General features: G+C 47.2%; 2 protein-coding genes across 3 annotated transcripts; one reads left to right on the top strand and one right to left on the bottom strand.

Annotated features, from left to right (window-relative positions):
* Window positions 1-874: 874 nt before the first annotated feature.
* ccdc80 (coiled-coil domain containing 80) lies at window positions 875-13,864 on the top strand. Its single transcript, XM_053439867.1, has 10 exons — window positions 875-2,864; window positions 3,020-3,217; window positions 3,626-4,119; window positions 4,194-4,538; window positions 5,329-5,485; window positions 7,555-7,691; window positions 9,661-9,812; window positions 10,761-10,864; window positions 12,516-12,599; window positions 13,042-13,864. Exons 1-10 carry the CDS (start codon window positions 2,186-2,188, stop codon window positions 13,362-13,364), a joined length of 2,673 nt encoding a protein of 890 aa, XP_053295842.1. The 5' UTR covers window positions 875-2,185; the 3' UTR covers window positions 13,365-13,864.
* Window positions 13,865-14,084: 220 nt separating this feature from the next.
* slc35a5 (solute carrier family 35 member A5) lies at window positions 14,085-21,997 on the bottom strand. 2 transcript variants are annotated; one of them, XM_053439868.1, is made up of 10 exons: window positions 21,926-21,997; window positions 20,242-20,401; window positions 20,060-20,158; window positions 19,840-19,973; window positions 19,545-19,612; window positions 19,229-19,417; window positions 18,699-18,899; window positions 18,484-18,611; window positions 17,644-17,912; window positions 14,085-14,858 (listed from the first exon to the last, which is right to left on the bottom strand). In XM_053439868.1, the coding sequence occupies exons 2-10, from the start codon at window positions 20,366-20,368 to the stop codon at window positions 14,790-14,792; spliced, it is 1,284 nt and encodes a 427-aa protein (XP_053295843.1). In that variant the 5' UTR covers window positions 20,369-20,401; window positions 21,926-21,997; the 3' UTR covers window positions 14,085-14,789. The 2 variants fall into 2 exon arrangements, with proteins under 2 accessions (XP_053295843.1, XP_053295844.1); XM_053439869.1 differs by having other exon boundaries at window positions 20,242-20,398; window positions 21,926-21,990.
* Between the last annotated feature and the right edge of the window lie 439 nt (window positions 21,998-22,436).

The raw sequence follows: 22,436 nt of genomic DNA, 5'->3' as shown, positions 1-22,436 counted from the left end.
CAAACCATGTGTTTAGTGTGAAGCCTTCACAGACGTGTGTATCTGCTCTGATACGACTTTACTGCCTTGTCTGACCTCAGTGAAGCTCTGTCGTAAAGAAGCATCCGGATGGACACGGTGCTGGGAAGGATTTGCTCTCTCCCAGTGAAGTTAATGGTTTGAATATACAGAGGAACACATGCATAGAAAGTGATTACACAGCAAATCCCAGGGATTCACACACTCTGATAGGAAACGTGCAGCGAGCAGCTCTCAGTGTGATGCTGTCGGCTCAGTGATGTGACAGGAGCACAACCTCCATGTTGTCTGCAGCTTGAACCCGAACACACTGAACTCCCCCTGACACTGGTCCTCCTCCCTGCAGCTGCTCTGAAGGTCTCTGAAGGTCTCTGAAGGTCTCTGCTGACACCAGGAGCACAGGAAGCTCCCGGCTCTTCTCTCATCATCGCCCAGAAAAGATCTCTTCAGTGACAGTTTCAGGATCCTGCAGGTGACACACACTTGTTTTCCACACGGCTCCAGCTCCAGTGTGAGGGAGCAGACAAGCCTCTGACCTCCTCCTGCTCCTGCTGAGCTGCTGAGGAGGAGGTGAAATGTATTTCAGTTTAAACTGAAACAGGGAGATTCAGGAGAATTCCAGCTCTGGAAATGTTTCAGCATCAGTTTACAGAAGCGGAGTCAGGAATGTTTATTGATTCCAGCTGCATCGAACCTCAGCGCTGATACATATCACGTTCAGCTCCGAGGGAGAAACAGAAAAATTACAAGAAAATGGATGAAATTGCTTAGAAATAGAAAGTTGTGGTTATTTCATGACATGATGCATCGCACAGGCCGAGGTTTGTGGAGTTTCTTCTGTTGTGTGCGACTGTGCAGCGTCTGCAGTGAGAGTGATGTGGCTCGGCCCTCGTGGTTTATACAACTCTTTACTTATGGACTTTAATTAGAAGCTCAACAGGGAAACGTTCTGAGAGGAAATGGAAAGAATCATCGTTAAAGAGCGAAGATTGAGATCCTGGCATCAAACACGTAAAGACAATATTCTTTTTTCTTTTAATCACTGGGCTGTAAACACTGGGAGCAGTGAACAGAACCTCTGGGTCTATTTGTAGAGCAGAATAAGGAGCAGCCCTCTGGAGGTGGAGGGGAGGTCTGCTCCACTTGGAGGAGCTGATGCTGGGATGGGACCTGGGGGTGTTTCTCTGCTGGTTTAACGGGGAACTTGACACTGAGTCTGCTTGTGGTCATTTCTCTTCCCAGTAATCTGTCCCACAGGGCGGGGGGGGCGACGTGTCTTACTTTTAGTTTCAGTGTAGTTTTACGCAGCCACTTAACACGTTGTGCTCCGGTGAAGCAGCCCAGCCCGCGGAGAGAGGGTTTCTGGAGGAGGGGGGGAGCAGAGGGAACTGGCAGCCGACGGTCCCGGGGCAGGTCCTGCTGCTGCGCCGCCAAGAGTCCGGAGGCTGAGGTTTGGTCTGTGCGCACATTCCGGGAGAAGCTCCAGAGCTGCGTCCTGCCAGAGGAGGACCTGAGAGGAGAACCTGAGAGGAGAACCCGAGAGGAGAACCCGAGAGGAGGACCTGAGAGGAGGACCTGACAGGAGGACCTGAGAGGAGAACCCGATAGGAGGACCTGACAGGAGAACCCGATAGGAGGACCTGAGAGGAGAACCTGACAGGAGAACCCGAGAGGAGAACCTGACAGGAGAACCCGAGAGGTGAACCCGAGAGGAGGCTCGGACCCGGACCCACTTCACTTTGTTGGGAACACACAACACTGGATGAGTTGAGCTCTGAGGGGAAACGTGTATTTTCTGGAGATGTGACGTGTTGGAAAAGTTGAGGAGTTACTTCACTTTTTGGAAGCTCGTGATTTAGAGATGATCCTCTCTCTCCTTGGATTACACTTGATAACGGAAGTGTCGCTGAAACCAAGTTGTGGATTTAACTTTACGCACAGCGAACTCTTCTCCTTCTCTCCGTGTGTGTGACCCAGAGATCCGCCAGTGAGCTGGGTTCCTCCAGCAGGAGCGAGGATCTGAAGCAGATCCTGTCACTTCCATCTATTATGTGTTTGTCTTCATCTGGAACTCATTGATTCGACCTCAGATGCGCTAAAGACGCGCACGGGTCTTCATCTGTCCCTCAGTGAGTGTTCAGCCGACTGTATCTGACACCTCGCCACCATGAGGGCTGCTGTTCTCTGTGGACTTCTCATGTCTCTGCTGACCTGGACAGGAGACGCCGACAGACAGACTCGTCCCAGGCACAGGCGCGTGAGACTGGCACATGCCCCGGAGGACGCACAGGACCAGGGGCGCCTCCTCAGACATGTGCGTCCTGGGTTTGGCTCGGCCATCTCGGTGCACAGCCCCAAGGGGGGGGACGATGTTCAGGCTGATGAGGGGGTTCCTGTTTACACCAGAACGAGGACTGTGCAGGGCCGGAGAGCAGGGGGCCAGGGGCTGGTGCCACGGAGAGGGGTGGCCGCGCGGACTACCCCCCCAACTGCACCGGACCTGCAGAGAGATGAGGCCACTCCAGGGGCCAGAGCCCGGGTGAGCCGGATGCCCAGCAGCGCCGGGTCACCAAACCTTCTGGCCAGCTTTGCAGGGAAGAACCGCGTGCTGGTGATTTCTGCCCCTCATGAATCAGACGGTTACTACCGCCTGATGATGTCTCTCCTGAAACCAGACGTGTACTGCGAGCTGGCCGAGAGACATGTCCAGCAGATCGTCATTTTTCACCAAGAGGGGGAAAGGGGAGGCAAGGTGAGGAGGATCACCACGGAGGGGAAGGTGATGGAGGAGCCGCTGGACACTGCTCTGATCCCCAGACTGATGAACGTCCTCAAACTGGAGAAAGGTAAAGATGGTTCAGGTCCTCAGGGAGGAGACGACACTGTGACCGGACTTTGTGCATGTTTGAGTTTGTCTGAATGTTTTATATTCTGGTTTCACACCTGAAAGTAAACTCAGCTCAACATCTATTCACCTGACACATGATGTGCTGACCTGCAGGGAAGTTTGGGATGGTGCTGCTGAAGAAGACCCTGCAGGTGGAGGAGAGGTACCCGTACCCCGTGAGGCTGGAGGCCATGTACGAGGTGATCGACCAGTCGCCCATGAGGAAGCTGGAGAAGCTGCGGCAGAAGGGCTTCGTGCAGAAGTGCAGAGGAGCTGGTGTGGAGGGTCAAGTGGAGGAGGGCACGCCCACAGGTGAGTGTCCTATGGTTCTAGAATCATTTTCTAACTGTCACAGGAGGAGAAGCCACCTCCTTCCACCTCCTTCCACCTCCTCGTTCTGTGGATCTCTAAAGATGCAGTGTGTCATCTCAGACTCGTGTGACCAGCTGAATGTTATTTAGTTTGTGGTTTTCACGACAATAGAACATTGAATTAATAAGCACAACATCATCAGTGTTCTGAGTGTGTTTTGTGGATAATCCAGGTTTGAAGAAGACATGGAACTTATTCTGTTCATGAGAAATACAAACACATTAATATCTGTTGGAGCAAAGATCCAGATCCAAATATAATGAAAGACAGATATTCAACGACTGTTATTTAATTGTGTGTGTGTGTGTGTGTGTCTGTGTATGTGTGTGTCTGTGTGTGTGTGTGTAGCCGTAGACACACCTGTAGAAAGAAAACCAGGGAAGAAGATCCCACGGAAACCCACACAGGCGACAACAACAACAACAACAACAACTGCTGCAACCACGACCACAACACGACCAACCACCACAACGACCCCCACAACAACAACAACAACTACAACCCGCCCCCCCACCACCACCACAACCCGAGCGACAACAACAACAACAACCAGAGCAACAACCACCAAAGCCACCACTACCAGAAGAACCACCACGACAAAGAGACCCACCACCACCAGCACCACCCAGAGGCCGACCAGAGCTCCCACCACAGCCCCGTGGCTCCCAGCACCCAGGACCACCGCTGACCCTTACTACGACCCCCGCCGAGAGAAGACCACGCCGGCCGGAGACAACCGCACCGACAAGGACAACAGAGATCCACAGGACCGCAGGATCGTCCCTGCTACACAGAGACCCTCCAGGATCAAACCCACCAAGAAGAAGACCGGAGCAGAGAAGGTGGTTTGAGTCCTTCAGCTGAATCCTCTGTGATAAAAGTACATTTAACCAATGACTCGTCTTTATCTGTGCAGGTGTTGACCAACGAGTACGAGGACAGGTACGTTCCCATCAAACCAACAGAGGTCGAACCCGAGGAGACCGAGTCCTTCACCAGCATCAGCCCGACCAAGAAGGTCAAGGGCAAACACAACAAGCAGGACAAGAAGAAGAAGAAGAACGACAAGGCGGTGAAGAAAGCCGAGAGGAGAGCGAAGGCTTCGAAGGAGGGGAAGGTCGGGGGAAAGAAGAACGGGAAGAAGCCGGTGAAATACCCCGAGACAGACGACTACCCAAGAACTACCAAGAAGCCCACGCCGCCTCCCAAAGGGTCCCTGGCCTCCTTCCTGGACTACTTCGAGAACAGGAGGCGTCTGCTGGTGAGAGCGAGACCTACCCGTCCTTTAATCGAGGGCTCACAGGGTTCAGCCACAGGGTTCGGGTTCAACTCCCACCAGACACATGCACAACATTTAATCAGGTTCTAGGTTCTAATGTCTATATGATTTCTTGCTAAAAGTTTCCATTTAACACTCTTATACTTTTTCACAATCAAAGAAAGTAAAACCAGACCAGTATAAACCCACAGGTCAGAGTCTGATGAAACCATTAACCATCAGAGTCATGAATCTCAGACAGAACCTACTGGTCTCGAGTTGTGAAGCTGGCGTTTCACAGGAAGTGTTGAGCAGCAGGAACAGGATGTGATCTACAGTTTAATACAAGTCCAACAGGAGGGACTTTGTTTTAGGAAACAACTGGAAAGACACTTTTAAAAGCCAAACATCTGGATTCATCATTTGTATTTTATTAATATTAACAAACCAGACGTCTGAGCCTCGAGGCAGATAATCATTCACTGGTTCCCCTTCTCATTTCCAATCTGTCTGTTTTCATGTGTTTTATAATCATATATTGAAGTTGCTGCCACATGAGGAGACGTAAACTATGTGGAGCAGAAAGCGGAGCCGCTGCACAGCTGTGTGCGAACAGACTGAGTGTCTCTGGCTCTTATCACAGCAGTGCTCTGGAAAGGCTGGGGAAATATGCCCCATCCTACGCCTGCAGGTTAATGTAAACATCACCTCTGCCGCACACTGTGTGTGTGTGTGTGTGTGTGTGTGTTTCATTGTGTACACATGACACTCCAACCTCCCTCCCTCCCTCCAGCTGGTCACGGCCCCCGGCGAGGACCACAGGATGTATGCTCAGCAGAGGGACGAGTACCTGGAGTCGGTGTGTGAGATGGCCATCAGGAAAGTGTCCATCATCACCATCTTCGGCTCCCTCACCAACTCCACCATGAAGATCGACCACTACCAGCTGGGTGAGTGGCTCCCGGCTGCAGATCTTCATTACACTCTACAGATCTGAGAGCAGTTTGTAACTCCAGGAGATGATTGTCACTTCTCTCGGTCGGTTTCCCAGCAGCGCTTCCATCTGGTCGGGTGAACTCCTCCTTCACAGGGCAGCTCGTGGAGCTCCACGCTGCTGAGTCACACTGAGGAGGATGTTTATGAGAATCCAGAGTCTGTGTGTTTTCATCTCACTGTGAACAAAAGAGGTTTATTTTAGTCTGCTCTCCTCTTGTCAGCCTGTAAAAGTCCTGTTTGTCATGAAGTGACTGGTGTCTCATGGATTTCATAGTGATTGGGACACATCTGCTCTTCATGTTCCTGGAAAATTCATATTTTTCACAGGATAATTTATAGATTTTTTTATAATTTTGAGAAATAGTCTTAGGTTTTCTTTCTGTAAACATCCATCCTCCCTACGTTCAACTGGACACTTCTCTGTCTCACTTCGTCTTCTGTTGCTTTTCACACGTTCACCATGTGAAGCCAGAGACAGGACAGTGTCTCCTGTCCTGTCTCTGTCCTCTCGTCCTCACAACATGTCAAACTGGAGGATTCGAGCTCTGACCTCTGCTCAAAGTGAAATGTACAGAATGAACAGTGACTCTGCCAAAGCCACAGAGACGTGCACAGAGACATGCATGTCTCTGTGCACGTCTCTGTGCAGGAGACGGACGCTGACCTCTGAGTCACAGCGTCTTACTTTCTGTTCTCAAACTTCAGGAGGTGTTTACTCTCTTTCTTTACCTCCGCAGAGGAAGTTATTATTCCACCTCCTCCATTTGTTGGTTTGTTTTTCTGCAGAATTATATGAAAACTACAGAACTGATGTTCTTGAAGCTCGGTGGAAGGATGTGTGGGCGGACTCATTACACACACACACAAACACACACACACACACACACACACACACACACACACACACACACACACACACACACACACGGACAGACACACACACACACCCAGCTCTTTAAAATGCCTCTCCAAACCACTGCTGTTATAATGGGAAGTGTTGTGTTGTTTATTTGTGTAGTCTGACCTTCAGAGGAGGATTTTAAAGTCGTCTCAGCTGCAGTTAGTTAACATCAAGACACTGAAACTCACTTTGTAGAACTTTACGAGTGTCACTCCACACGACAAGCAGGTCTGATCCACAAGGAATTCTGGGAAAAGTGGAAAAGTTACGTCACCCGCCCCCCCACCCCCCCACATCACCACTCGGTTACAGTTTTGTTCCATTTACCGGCCAGAGGGTGTGTGTGTGTCTGTGTGTGTGTGTGTGTGTGTTAGTTTGTGTGAGAACTTGTGCTGTGTACAAACAACATGTTCTTTCCTCGCTGAAAGAAGCAGTTGTTGAACTAAACCTCAGTTTAGTTTGAGTTTTCATTTTTTGTTGGTTGCTCAGCAACACGGGCTGTACGACTGAGTGTGTGTGTGTTTGTGTGTGTGTGTGTCTGTCTGTGTGTGTTTGTGTGTGTGAGTCTGGTGGGTTTTTCCCGATTCGATGGCCTCATACATATTACACATCACAGCGTGGGGGAAACAACCGAGAAACACTGTTCTGTGGTCTGTGTGTGTTTGTGTGTGTCTGTCTGTGTCTGTGTGTGTTTGTTTTCGGGTATGTGTGTGTCTGTGTGTGTGTGTGTGTGGAGGGAGTGGTGATTAAAGGCTCTGGTCTGTATAAACGCCGGCTACAGTAGATTTTGTGGGGCTCCGTCTCTGCCAGATCTGAGTGAAGCGTCTCTTTGTGGACTCGTCCCTGATGCACTGGTTTCCACTCGTCACTTTAAAGTCCAACACACGATTCAAAGAGCTCAGCACTGGGAAACACCTTCTTCTCCTCACGTGTTATTATGGTTTGTTTGATGGGAAAACTCTTCGTCACAGTTGTTTCATGTAAACACGTCTCTCACTACAGATGCAGTCAAACCTACAGTTACAGAATATCACAGTTAATTTGTGTTCAAGCTCAAAATGAAGTTTGCATGAGGACGTCCTGACTCCCAGAATCTGTCCTCTGTGTCCCCTTCGTCTCCAGAGAACGACAAGTCGATGAAGGGTCTTCGTCAGGAGGACCTGGTGAACCAGGACCTGATCACAGAGCTGAGGAAGGAGTTCAGCATGATGCACGATGACTTCTACATGGTGCTGACCGACACCGACATGAGGGTCAAGGTACCGACTGGTTTCCTGTTTCCTCTGAGCTGCTTCCTCTGAGCTGCTTCCTCCGAGCTGCTTCCTCTCAGCTGCTTCCCCTGAGCTGCTTCCTCTGAGCTGCTTCCTGCAAGCTGCTTCCTCCGAGCTGCTTCCTCTGAGCTGCTTCCTCCGAGCTGCTTCCTCTGAGCTGCTTCCTCTCAGCTGCTTCCCCTGAGCTGCTTCCTCTGAGCTGCTTCCTGCGAGCTGCTTCCTCCGAGCTGCTTCCTCCGAGCTGCTTCCTGCGAGCTGCTTCCTCTGAGCTGCTTCCTGCGAGCTGCTTCCTCCGAGCTGCTTCCTCCGAGCCGCTTCCTCCGAGCCGCTTCCTCCGTGCTGCTTCCTCCGAGCTGCTTCCTCCGAGCTGCTTCCTCCGAGCTGCTTCCTCTTAGCTGCTTCCTCTCAGCTGCTTCCTCTGTGCTGCTTCCTCCGAGTCGCTTCCTCCGAGCTGCTTCCTCCGAGCTGCTTCCTCCGAGTCGCTTCCTCCGAGCCGCTTCCTCCGAGCCGCTTCCTCCGAGCCGCTTCCTCCGTGCCGCTTCCTCTGAGCCGCTTCCTCCGAGCCGCTTCCTCCGAGCCGCTTCCTCCGTGCTGCTTCCTCCCAGCTGCTTCCTCCCAGCTGCTTCCTCCGAGCTGCTTCCTCCGAGCTGCTTCCTCCGAGCCGCTTCCTCCGTGCTGCTTCCTCCCAGCTGCTTCCTCCGAGTCGCTTCCTCCGAGCTGCTTCCTCCGAGCTGCTTCCTCCGAGTCGCTTCCTCCGAGCCGCTTCCTCCGAGCCGCTTCCTCCGAGCCGCTTCCTCCGAGCCGCTTCCTCCGAGTCGCTTCCTCCGAGCCGCTTCCTCCGAGCCGCTTCCTCCGAGTCGCTTCCTCCGAGCTGCTTCCTCCGAGCCGCTTCCTCCGAGTCGCTTCCTCCGAGCCGCTTCCTCCGAGCCGCTTCCTCCGAGCTGCTTCCTCCGAGCTGCTTCCTCTGTGCTGCTTCCTCTGTCCAGAGTTTTAGTGAGAAGTTTAATCATCAGAATCTAATCAGTGTAGAAAACACACCAAATTAATAAAACAACATTTAAATAAATATGATAAGTGTAAAAGTACTTCGTCTTCAAGGTCTTTCGAAGGCTCCTGTCCCTGAATGTGGACGGGCTGTAGAAGCGGCTCATGATATTTTTATATTCTGAATTTGCTTTTAATAATCAACCTCTAAAGTTTCACATTGAGACAGAAATAAGTTGTTTTTCTTCTTCGTTTATGAATCTGCTGTTTTTAAAAAATCTGTTATTTACACGCTCAGCGTCCGTCTGCCCGACACGTCGTCTCTTCTCTCTGGAGGTGGACGGACCTGTCCCCACGCTGCCGTCACGAGGACACTGTTTTAATTCACACTACATGAAATCTGCCCGACACCTGTATGTGTATGTGTGTGTGTGTATTAGTGTGTGTGTGTGTGTATGTGTGTGTGTGTGTGTGTGCCAGGGTAAACCACCAGGCTGTTTGTGGACTCATCAAAGAGACCAGTGTTCATGTCTCTGCTGACAGAGCCAGAGACAGGGACGTCTGTGAATGTTGGAGGATGTGGGTGTGGGCATGAGACAGAGAGGAGGAGGAGGAGGAGGAGGAGGAGGAGGAGGAGGAGGAGGAGGAGGAGGAGGGTGGGAGTCAGAACAACCCAGAGGAAGGTGTGAGAGTGTTTGTGCGGTTGTGTTAAATGTCCCTGCATGTGTTAGATATTCATGTAGAGATTTCTTAGATGAAACGTGATGTTGCTCTTTCCCTCGAGTTCTTCTGGAGAACACACTAACACCTCCGCTCCATCACGTGACTGGAAACATGTTGAACTCTGTTCTCTTCTCCTCTGTGATGTTTCCAGATGTTTGTTCTTCCACGGACACATTGATGTATTTATTCTGTGGCTTCAAATCAGCCTCTAGTGGAGAATGACTGCTTCTCCTTGATGTTCTTTTGTCAGCAATCCTACGAGGTCCCCATCGCCATGAAGGCCGTGTTCAACTACATCGACACCTTCTCCTCCCGCATCCGAGAGATGGAGCAGCAGAAGAGGGACGGAGTCGAGTGCAAGAAGGAGGACAAGCCCCGGTCGCTGGAGAACTTCCTCTCCAGGTGAGACTGACAGATTCACTCGGTTGTACTGGTTTGGTTAATCTGCTAACCCTCCGTGGAAATGAGCTGGTTTCTGAAGATCAACTGGTGAAGAGACAACTTTTCACAGTCCAGTAAAAGTCCAGACTCACTGTCCAACAACCACAACACCAGGTCGACATCTGTCCTGAGTCCTTCGGCCTCTTTTAGCTCTCACTGCCTGAAGTTTCCTCCAATAATCACTCAGTTAGAGGCCTCCAGGGGGCGCTGTGGCCATGAACCACCTGCCATTCTCCCTATTATGATTTTACAGAATGATTTTGAAGCTTTTATTTTGAGGTTTAAAAACTACTGAGTGTCGTAGTCAGATTGTCTATTCGGTGTTTTGACACCTGTCCTGACCTTTAACCCTGGGACATGTCTCCAAACCACCGCCACAGAGCCGGGTGCACATTAATTATAGTCGTGAACAAATAACATAAAAGTACCAAGCACTGGTTTTAAAGATGAAGACCTCGGCCTCCTTCACAACTGAAAACACTAGAAGTCCTTGAAGAGAGTTCTTCTGAGAATCTGGTGGTGGGAGTTCTCTGTGTGGTCCCGGCAGGCGGTGCCTCCTCCGTCAAACATCTGCTGCTCGGCTCAATAATCAAACCACAGTTTATGGTCTTTATAAGCAGCGTTTGGCAAATCGCAGCAGTGTGTTCCACGGATATTAAAAGCAACACGAACCCCCGTTAGTCCCTCGAGGCCGAATCACACACGAGAGGTCGGAACCAGACCGGGTGTCTCTTGGAGATCTGGCAGGTTTCTGACCATAATTTGGGATCGTCAGCCTCTGGCAGTCGGGTGGGGTGGGGTGGGGGGGGTGTCAGGGAACAGGCTCGATGCCTCGTCTCCGCGCACTGAGCTTTCACCGCTGCGCCAACGTGCCACTTAAGTCCCGGCTGAACTTTCCTGTGATTGCAGGTTCCGATGGAGACGTCGCCTGTTCATCATCTCCGCCCCCAACGACGAGGAGTGGGCCTATCAGCAGCAGCTCTACGCCCTGAACAGCCAGGCCTGCAACCTGGGTGAGTCTCCTGAAACCAGTCAGCCTCATGGAATCTGAATGGGAGGCCAGTGGGCATAACCAGCAGAGTGCTGGGAGGGTTTCTCTGTTCGGGCTCTAGACTCCTTCTGTGGCTTCAACTACTTCCTGTCGCTGCAAACAAACAAACAAACAAACAAATAAATATATCTTCACTTCCTTGGAAAGTTCGACCTGAAAGAACAAAACTCAGGATGATTCGTCTTTGTGTTGATTCAGATCTGAGTGACAGTAGGAATATATTTGGGGGGATTCCATTTTAACTCTACTTAGACTTGTGTCTTGTCACGGTGTGTGTGTGTGTGTGTGTGTGTTTGTGTGTGTGTGTGTCTGTGTGTGTCTGTGTGGAGAGAAGTGGAGCCGCTCTGTTCTTCTGTCTGAAACTAACAAACTTCTTCTCCTCTGACAAACGGCTGTTACTCAACTTTTCCACTGTCACTTAAACAAGTGCTAAGTGTTCGTCTCAGAGACACATTCATCTGGACTGTGTCCGTCTCCGCAGCCTGAAGAGTCGGACAGATTCATAAGAGAACTTTAAATATCTCACAACCCACTTCGCTCCCCAGTAAAACCAAGTACACGCTGTCATCAGGAGTCTCCTCCCAGTTTGAGCCTCATCTTCTGGTTTTGTTTATGTGAAGTGAAGATTTGTGATGTTTCTCTGGATCCTGAGTCTCGACTCCCTCACACGTTAGAAAACAGATAAACAGATAAAACAGATAAACGTCATGTGACTTTGACTCTGAGCTCAGTTCAGCTTTTTTTCAGACTTTACTCGATGCAGAACTTTGGGCCTATAAGTTACTACTGGTTTTTAAGTTTTACATTTCGATAAATGTCTCCACATAGTGGAAATGTCCACTTATTATCCTGCTAATGGGTTGTTATTGATACAAACATTTACATTTACTAACCATTCAAAATAAGTTAAATCTCTGACAAAGAGTTTAAGTTTTGTCTGTTTGTTTGTAAAATGAAATAAAATCAACTGAACTCCTTCAGAGAGTTGTTGCAGGGACGAGCTGAGAGAGGAACTCAGTAAACTTTGGTTCGAGGGAGGATCCAAGAGTTTCCTCTCTCTTTGAATTCACAAGATCTGAGGTTTTCACACGTGAATAATTCATGGTTTTGGTTGAAAGTATATTTAACTGTAAGTCTGACGTCAGAGTGTGTGCAGACTGTTTTTCCATGTGAGCGAGTCACATGGTGGAAACTCGTCTTATCAGTCCCACCGACGCTGTGAGGACTTGTTTCCTCTCATGTTGTTGCTCTTGGCCGGTCGGCTGTCGGGCTGTTCCCTCCCTCCCTCCCTCCCTCGCTCCCTCCCTCGCTCCCTCGCTCGCCCCGGCCCAGACAAAGGGCCGTCCTGCTGACTGCGCTGCTGAACGCCTCAGAGGTTTGATCCTGGTATTCAGGACTTGGCGCTCACAGCGTGAAGCCAGAGCTCTCCGGTGTTTACCGTCGGCCTCCTGGCTGCAGAGGGAACAGATTTCTACAGGCCATCGTCCTCCAGTTACCCAGAAACCATTGCTCAGGACCGGTCCAATAATAAACAAGTGACCTCAGAGGATCAGGATGTCACAGACGTGTTTGAAGCTGTTATCTGTCTGACATGTTTCTCTGATGTCACACAGGTCTGAGGCACATCTCCATCCTGAAGCTGGCTGGCACGGACCTGGCAGACATGGGCGGAGTCCTGGAACTTTATCCAATCAATGGTAAGAACTTTTTTAAATATAATAATCAAAGAACTGAGTTGAATCTGGTGAAAGATCCTATGAACCCACTGAAGCTGTCAGAGGAGGCATACGACCACAGGGCGGTAACTCTAGATCACAACTGTTCTCAGGGTCAGAAGAAACGAGAGTCAGGCTCGAGTCGTCTGAGGTTGTGGAGATTTCTTCTTGTATCAGTAGAGCTCAGCATGTGGAGACACAGTAACTGTGAAACATCTTCCTCTACTTCCTGTGAAACCCTTCCTGCTCCTCTACTTCCTGTGAAACATCTTCCTCTACTTCCTGTGAAATCCTTCCTGCTCCTCTACTTCCTGTGAAACCCTTCCTGCTCCTCTACTTCCTGTGAAAACATCTTCCTCTACTTCCTGTGAAACATCTTCCTCTACTTCCTGTGAAACCCTTCCTGCTCCTCTACTTCCTGCAGGCAGTGCCACGGTGGAGCGTGAGGGCCTGTCGGGGAGCCTGGTGAAGGACATGAGGAACTACTTCCAGATCAGCCCAGAGTACTTCTCCATGCTGCTGGTGGGGAAGGACGGGAACGTGAAGTCCTGGTACCCCTCGCCCATGTACTCCATGGCCATCATCTACGACCTGGTGGACTCCATGCAGCTGCGCAGACAGGAGATGGCCATCCAGCAGTCCCTGGGCATGCGCTGTCCCGAGGACGAGTACGGTGGGTATGGTTACCACCAACATGGATATGAACACGGGTACCAGGACGGCTATCACCAGGGCTATGGCTACTAACTGGTGGGGGGGGCGTGATCTGACCGAGGACGCACGAGTCAACGTGTCCTCGCAGCTGGTGCTTGTCTTCCTTCAGCCCCTGTGGTCCTGAATGTCTTCCAGCACTCAGTGGAAGCTGCTGCCTTCACCTCTCCACTTCTTTCACGTGTAACAGTCGGTTCCTTTGATGCCTTTGATCTGAGCTGGTAATCCAGCCAATGGGCAGATGAGGCTCAGGGATCTGTTGAATACTTCAGTGCTTTACACCTTGTTGCTTTAAGTTTCCTTAACTTCAGGTCAAATTCACATCGTGGTGTTTCCAGCACAGACCTTTATTTTGTAGATATCGGGCTGAAATAAGACATTTATGTATTTATTGGACATCTGCTGCATCCGAGGTGCAGTTATCGACTATCGTATGAAACTGAATCACGTTTTTTCTCCTTTGTAAAGTTTCTTTGCTAAACAATGTTCTTATTTATACTCTATTGTCCTATATGAAAATAAACATTTGATTGTTACCACTCGTGGTTTTTGAATTTGCTCACAAGATTCAGTCGGAGGGAAAAGCAAGAATATTTAGAGCGACGTCGCCTCCTAGTGGCTCAACACGAAGTTGACAACACATTCCTACACAATATTTCAAAATGGGTTGTGAAATAACAAAAAGCTTATGATCCATTCTCCAAGTTAAACACATTCAAAACACAACTATATATTCCTATAAAAAAACATGTTAACTTAGTTTAGAAATTTATAAAAGTTTGTTCCATGACAGAAGCTCGAGTCGTTCTGCAGCCGCTCGTTTGGCTACAACAATTTTTCTTTTGCATTTCACTCTTAAAATTAAACATTAACACCATAAAAATACATGTGCAATGATATTCTAAATAGAAAACACAGTAAAACATATAACAGAAAACTCCAAGAAAACGTGGTTCAGCCAAGAACTTTCTCTTAAACTCCCCCCCCCCCCCCTTGTCCATCCTCCCTTTACATTCCTCTACTGTACGTTGGCTTGCAGTTTATTTCATAGTGGCATTTATACATCATCAGATTTTATGGCACAAAACAGATCATAGTATTTTTTAACACTGGCAATACGTCAAAAAACTTAAAGTTCAAAGAAGAGTGTTGTGCTTTCGCTGGGTGTAGTCCGGGCTGCTGGTTGTGGATCAGATATAAGAAGTAAAACTAGGAAACACCAGGAATCCTTTCATCCCTTAATGATCCGTGCGTCCAGCAGATACACAACCCTGGTGATCCTCACAAACAACAGCAGCCACACACTGACAGGCACATTTCAAAATACACACAATCACCTCACACAATCACATTCTGTGTCTGAACATTCCCTCTCATCCACACTGGGACGTCCAGGAGAACAAGTCTGTTGTGCAGTTTGTCGTCAGCCTCTTGTGTAGTCGAGCATCTTGTGTAGTCGAGCTACAGAGACTCGTCCTCAGACTCACTGTCTGTGTTGGGCTTCGTCAGGAGCTCCAGCTCTTCACCGTCCTGCAACACAAAGAGAATCAGGATGATGATGAAGACGAGCTGATAGAACCTCAGTCACGTGTTTCTCACAGGATTCAAACTCAAACTGATTTTTCATCAGGATCCATTCATTATTTTGAGAAAAATGCCAAAACGTCCAGAATCATAATGTTAAGGAAAATGGAAAAATACTTGTTGGATCTGCACCAAAATCAAAAGAGTTCTTCGTGGACTCGTACTGGATCCTTCCACAAAGTTTTGTGATAATCTGTTGAGTGATTTTTGCTTAATCCTGCAAAATAACTCATATGAAATCATAACCTCTTTGGGGGAGACCTGCACTCGACTGATCCAAGTGCATGTCCATAGATCTGGATTGTTTTCCCTTTGAATATCCTCCCCTTTGATTTCTGGTTTTACTCATTTCAAAACATTTCCTCTGTTAAAGCATTTTGTTATTTTATCTTTATCTCATCTTCTTTAGTGTTTGTCCTCCGTTTCATTATTCTACCTTTATCTTTGTTTTTCCTTCGGTGTTTCCTCGTTTCAACGTGATGAGACTAACGACGCGTCTCCTCTTTAAGCACTTTAAGTTAAGTTTGATTGACTGATTGATCACAAGACATCTTTCTAAGTGGCTTTAGGATAGTGGAAGTTTTTCTGCCTTGAAAACAGTGAGAAAACTTTGCGTTTTAAAGCCACAGATTAGTTTTTGTTCCCGTTTTATCACAGAGACAGAAAACAAATGTGTTATTTCACATTCAGGAGGTTTTCCTCAGCCTGAGACAAGTCGTGGAAACCACCTGAAAGTCCTGCTGCCTCCAGGACAGTGACCTCATCAGGCCCCTGTGGACACACGTCCTGTTAAATAACTTCCTCTTTCAAAATCCAATAGACTGCAATGACCTAATGAAGTTACGAGAGGTAAAGGCCCCGGTGTGAGGCCCACCGTTGTTTTCATAGCAAGGAATCAGGTTTCCTGCTGCTCTGAAGAAACCACATTATGGAGGAAGGAGAGCCAAGTTTCCTGAGGAGAAGGTGGTATGTGTGTGGGAGGAGAGGAAGGGGCTTCCAGGGTTCCCACGCTTGCCTTGAAAAAAAATTCCATGCTACCTCCTGATTTTCCAGGTACCATATTAAGTAATGATCTATAGGCCCCTGAAGCTTTCCGCGCCCCCCTCCCCTCACAAACACAACCCCCTAGGACACCTGACTACTAACTTGATTTAAAAGATGTGCCAGTCAAGTCTACATTGTAAATGCTTAGAGATTATGTCTTATTGATATATCAATGCATGAAATAATGCAACGATCTGTAGATGAACAACAATTTATTGAACGGGAACTTTGAGACACATGAGCACTGGGATTGATATTTGTTCTCTCTTCCACTCCTCTCCTATCTCATCCTGTCCTCTTCTCTCCACACCTCCCCTCTCGTATCCGCTCCTGTCTTCTCTTCCTACTCTTCTCAACTCCTCTCCTCTCTTCTCCCTTTTCCTCTGTCATCCTCTACTCTTGTATCCTCCTCTTTCATCTTCTCCCCTCTTCTCTTCCTCATCCTGAATCTACAGCGTGTCATTGTCACTCACTCCTGTAATGCATCACACATTTGAGATTATGAGTCTTACGTAGAAGAGGTAATATGCCTACCCTTACTCTGTAAAAGCTTTTGTAAATCAAACTAATGAACCTAAAAGGAAAAACATAAGGCTGGTTCCCCTGTGGTTCCTCAGTACAGCAACCTCAAAAATGTCTCACCCCAAATGTTCCTATTTAGTAGTATCATTTTTTTAAAGAAAAAACGAAAAATCACAAAATAGCTAAAAGTAGATATAAGAATGAATGTTACAAAATTTATCAAGACTAGACTGGTCATGTCAACTAGTATAGAAGTAATGTCACAGCATAATGTGAAAATGTATTGGTAGTTAGCTAGCAACGCAAGCTAGCCAACACTAGCTAGTTAGTTAGCAAGCTGAATGTTGGCTAGCAGGATTGCACTGCATGTGCTTGTTAACCATCATTAATGAATCCAAATTCAAAACAAACTCCCCTAAATGTGGTGAATAACACGGTTTTAGGAAAAGTCAGTGAGTGAAATACATATGGGGATCGAACATAGTTCTAGTATTTTAAAAGAAAGGTAAAAATTATGTCAACAATTCTAGTGTTAGCTGAAGCTAGCAAGATTGCACAGGTTACTAACTATCGTTGATAAACCCAGGTTTATCACACAGTTAAAACACAGCTTCTTACATTTGAGGATAAACTTGCATAAGAAGTTTCACTGTAGATGTCAAGGCTCCCGTGTTGGCTGGAAATGCATGTATTTGACCCTTCTATTGAGATTGCGAGTAATGTTTCTCGGTTATTATTCCCGAAGTCCACCAATCCGAAACTATACTTTTAAAGTCCATATCACCAGGTTGCCTCATCAAATTCCAACATCCAATACACCAGATAGGATGCCAAGAGCATGTTCTACAACATGGGATCATCCATTTCTATCTACAGTAAGAGCTGTTCACATGTAAAGGGTTTTTATAAACTTATCTTAATTCTGTGCTCAATAGTTTCATTTTATTACTATTTTACACATCATCCAATACAATTTTCCAGGATAACTGTTTCAATTTCCATGGAAGTGTTCACTTTTGCTCAGTTTCCATGACTTTCCCAAACCTGGAAAATGAAAAAATAAATTCCATGTTTTCCATGGTTTCCAGGTACCGTGGGAACCCTGGCTTCTCAGGGGGGGGGGGGGGCTCGTGAGCGTGACTACTGAAGGACGGGTGGTGCTTACCCCTCTGGACCTCTCGAACACCTCTCCGTTGATGACCCGCAGCTTTTCCTGCTGCAGGGTGTACTCCAGGTCCTTGGGCCGGCTGGCGTTGTAGATAAAGATGGCCAGCAGGACCACGGGCGCCTGGAGGAAGAAGTCGAGCGAAGGGCGGAAGTCGAAGAGGAAGAGGGAGAGGGTGGTGACGAGGACGGTGGTGATCTGTCCCGTCAGCACGTGGAACATGTTGTCTCTGAATTTCAAGATGAAAGCCACAGATAAACCCAGGGCAGCTGAGGGGAAGAGAGAGAAAGAGAAAGAGAGAGAGAGAGAGAGAGAGAGAGAGAGAGAGAGAGAGAGAGAGAGAGAGAGAGAGAGAGAGAGAGAGAGAGAGAGAGAGTTCTTTAAATGAACACGTTTACATTCCTCATCTCAGCTGAAACTTAACAAGTTGTTGTTTATTGGTTTTAGTAACTGCAGATTTTATCTGGAGGCAGTTGTCCAATAAATATCTTCACAAAACAACAGAACTTTAATTGTTTAAAAGCTTATATTAGATTTCCCTGACGAGTGACCTTTGTTTTGTCTTTGCTTTCCGGGAAAAACCACATCACTGGTCGTTTGTTCATCTGGACCAGTTTATATATTCAGTTGCAAGAGCAGAAGTTACATGACTTTGTTATAACACAGCAAAAAGTCTTAAGACATGAACTTGTAAGTTGTTGGAAACTAGAAGCTGAGTTTGCGTCGTCTTTTCAACCAGTGGAGGAGTTAATCTCCTTCTCATCAGGTGTAACCATGTTTTAAAACCCGGGTATCTCCACTGGTTTCTTTGTAAACGAGGATACGATCACCGTTACTCACCAGTGACCAGCACCAGCCCCAGGGAGTAGAGGTTGTGTCCATGCAGGAGGCCACAGTGAGCGGTGAGGCCTCGTGCTTCACTGCCCAGCCCGAGGGTCAGAGCATTGAACACCACACCGAAGCCGTACCTACAGCAGCATGCGGGAGAGACGCAGGTTTAGAGGGAAGCACAGTCCTCAGTCCTCTGATCATGTTTCCATTGAAGTGCGTCTCACAGTTTACTGTTCTGGATGAAGATGCTCTCGGTCAGCTGGTCTCCCTCTTTGAAGATCTTCTCGTTGTAGATGTTGGCCATGGAGGAGATGATGCACTGGAGCAACAGCAGCACGTGACCCACGCCGACAGACTGAAGCTTCCCCACAATCCTGTTCCTCCACAGCTGGACGGACGGGGAGGACGTCCACGTGTCATCGACACTGGGACGAGAGCAAAGACACGATGGACAGAACTGAGTCGGCTGTTGATGAACTGCTTTCCATTCCTAACCCCAGTTTCCCCAAATACATTCTCTGGTTCCATATTAAACTGAAACTGACACATTCAGGATAATAAAGCTGCCGTTAGTGAACTAGTAAACAGGAAGTGGAAAGCAGACGTGTCACTTCACACCAGGAGAAGTCATCGTGTTATGACAGCTGTTATCATGTGTGTTAAACACTGTGGATACTCTGTCCTCACTTGTTCCTCATTTGAATCCCTGAAGTTCTTTGTTTATCAGCCGTTTATCAGCGGCTGAGAACGTTACCTGCTGTTCCTCTTCTGCTCCAGCAGCTGTGTGTACAGCAGGCAGGAGTTGGAGGGGGGGGTCAGGGGGTGGAAGTGGAGGCTGTGCACGGCGACGGCGTTTTGGCTGCTTCCTGATCCCGTCGTCAGGGACACGATGGAGAAGAAGAGGACGAGTAACGCTGCCCACTGAACCCAGGACAGGCGCCTCCTGGAGGACGAGCAGAGAAACACAGTATTCTGGTTTTATATCTGTGGTAGACATGGAAATCTAAAACTTAAATTTAATAAATAATTCAAACAGAAGGCGGACATGTCCTAGCAGAGAGACAACCTACTTCAAAACTATTCTGAAGAGTACTGCTGTGGTCAGGATCACAAAGTTGGAGAACAACACTGCCATCGCCTGGAGACGAGAGGAACCACAGGAGGTGAAACAGCAGAACATGACGACTGCATCTGTAACATCTGGATTCTAAAGACTGGTAAGAAACCAGATGGAAAAATATACTCTAACATAACGTTTTTCAAAGATTCGTGAGGTTTTCATATTAACAGAGTTTAAAAAACTGGAATTTATGCAACAAATCTCCTCAAGAAGCAAAAGCGTGTTTCCTCTGGAGATCAACTCACAGGCTGAAGGTAGGTCATCACAAAGAAGATGATGAGGTTGTCCAGGAAGTAGAGGAACGCAGGGATGGCCCACTTCAGAGAGCTGAGGAAGGAGGAGCTGGAGGAGCAGCCCAGATCTCTGCAGGATCGACCCTCTGAACAGACAACAGGAGCAAACACACATAAGAAAACATGTTCATCACAGATTCAACACAAACACAACTGGGACTTGGACGTTTACCTCGAACTATGACCCTGACGGACATAATCAGACAGAAGATCAGCTTGATGAGCTCAGCCAGTAGATTGACAGACGCTGGGAGGAAATCATACTTGTTCTCTGTAAATAAAACAGACAGGTGTTATGAAGATGGTCCGAGGAATCTGTTTATAAACTGTCAAACCTGTTTCTTCATCACTCACCTGCGTTGGCAGAGAATTTGAGCAGCAGGATGCGACTTGTCCCCAGAACCACGAAGCCCAGGCCGAGGGCGAGCGTGTAGGCCGAGGAGCGGGAGCACAGACTGGGGCAGGACTGGCAGCGCACCATGGCTGACACTGGGACGTGAAGTGGTCAGACCTGCTGGTTAATAACACAGACACCGTGTTGGTATCAGACTGGTGCAGGTTCTGGTTTCAGAAAGAAACTAATAAAACATCAAATGTCCTGTTTTGTTTGACCAAAAGTTAAAACAGCCAAAGATATTTAGTTGTTTAGTTGTCATTATTTGAGAAGAATCTGAATTATCAAAAGTTTTGTTGGTACTTCAGCTTGAAAAATTAAAACAGGAAGTACTTCTCTGTGTCTTAGTTAATCATTTAGTTGAATAATAGTTTGATTTCTAGTTCTTTCAGCTGTTGTATGATCACTTTGGAGGCTGACAGGTGTTTTATTAGTTTTTCCTTCATGTTTTTTCTTTATTTTAAATCCTCTTTTTATTGGATTATATCAAAATCCAAGTACACAATGTCAGAAACAGTAAAAGCCTCATTTCTCTGAGTCAGACTCCAACAGATTGAATTTAAATAAAAGTGGTATATAAGGTATTTGTTCCTCACTCTTGTTGAGGGTTAAACGAAGGATGTTGCATCTTGAAAAACCCTGTGACACAGATTGTGAAATATGAGCTTAACAAATAAAATCTGTTTGATAGTGATAATGTATGTTGTGCCGTCAATTAAATTATATTTGTATGAAGCCAGATCACAACACACATAATCTCCAGACAATAAACACGAGGAGATATCTCAATACTATAGAAAAACCCAACAGTTCCCAGATTTGGTTCTAAACTGATTAAATCAAGTTACAGTCACGGAGCAAAAGGTTAAACTGGTAAACTAGTAGTTTGCAATATATGTGTAATATAAAAAGGAGAATTAAAAATGCTAAGTATCTTAAAAATGGTTAAATACTAGTTTGCCTGAGGAGTGATTTTAAAATGTTATTGATTAGTTTAAGACTCTTTATGGTCTGACACCAGTTTAAATGTCTGATCTTTGAATTCCATCGTTTACCTCTGAGCAGCTACTTCTAATCTGAAGACTTTACCTGAGGGGCCAGGTTATTTATGTATCATATCTCTATTATTATTATAATTATTATTAACCTTACTATTTACTGACTGTACCTCAGTGTGTATTTCAACCCTCTGTTTTCTGTTGTGTAGTATTTTGTACTTTATGTTCTCTATAAATAAAGTTATTAATCATTTGCACAATACTAAGAAGTTATTAATATTAAAGTTCAGGTGTAAATAAGTTTAAAGTCTCTTTGTTCACAGTGACGTAACGGAGCTGCGTGTCGGTTCAGATCGTCAGTGACGTAACGACTCAGATCATAAATGAGAGTAACTAAAGCTTTAGAAGTAATTTAATAAAACAACGTCATTAACTCGAATGGTTTAATGTGATCACATGACGTCATGTTCCTGTGCTTCTTCTCAGAATTAGAGAAGCTCAGTTAGCATCGCCATGTTTCTGTACACAGACACACAACAACACACACAACACACGTCTCCTCACACACAGAGACACACACTGACACACTCAGACACACACTGATCCTCCAGCCTCCGACACAACGTGAGAAAACAACACAACTCACCCACAACTTCGTCTTATTCTCTCCAACACATCCCAGCTGCATCCGACTCGCAGCACTTCCGGGTTAGTCCGCGCATGCGCCCCGGGTATTTTCTCGGGGTACCCCTGGCTGTGATTGGCTGAGCCTGACTCTGATCCACGAGCCTCCAACCAATAATCTCTCTCCGTGGATAAATCGACCAATCAGAGGGAGGGAATACAAAAGAACGAAGCAGCGTTGACAGGTTGTTTGTGGTTGTCAAGTGTTGACGTCACACTGCACTGTGACCGGAAGAGCAGGTCACATGACTGAGTCGCGCTCACCTGGAGGAAGGTTTGTGTGAAACATGTGTTTGTGTATTTTAACTTTCATTCAGTTTATAGTTTTTATTCAGTTTGTAGTTTTTTTTCAGTCACATGTGATTTACCATTAAAGTACTGAACACAACAGGGGCGTAAACAGAGGGGGCCATGGAATGTCAAGCCCCCCCCCTCCCCTCCTTTCATAGACTTCTATAAAAACAACCAGTGAA

This window comes from Pleuronectes platessa, chromosome 14 (assembly GCF_947347685.1).
Source record: "Pleuronectes platessa chromosome 14, fPlePla1.1, whole genome shotgun sequence".
In the NCBI taxonomy this organism is placed as follows: Eukaryota; Metazoa; Chordata; class Actinopteri; order Pleuronectiformes; family Pleuronectidae; genus Pleuronectes; species Pleuronectes platessa.
The sequence above is the reverse complement of the archived record's forward strand: the minus strand, read 5'-3'. Positions and strand labels throughout refer to the sequence as shown.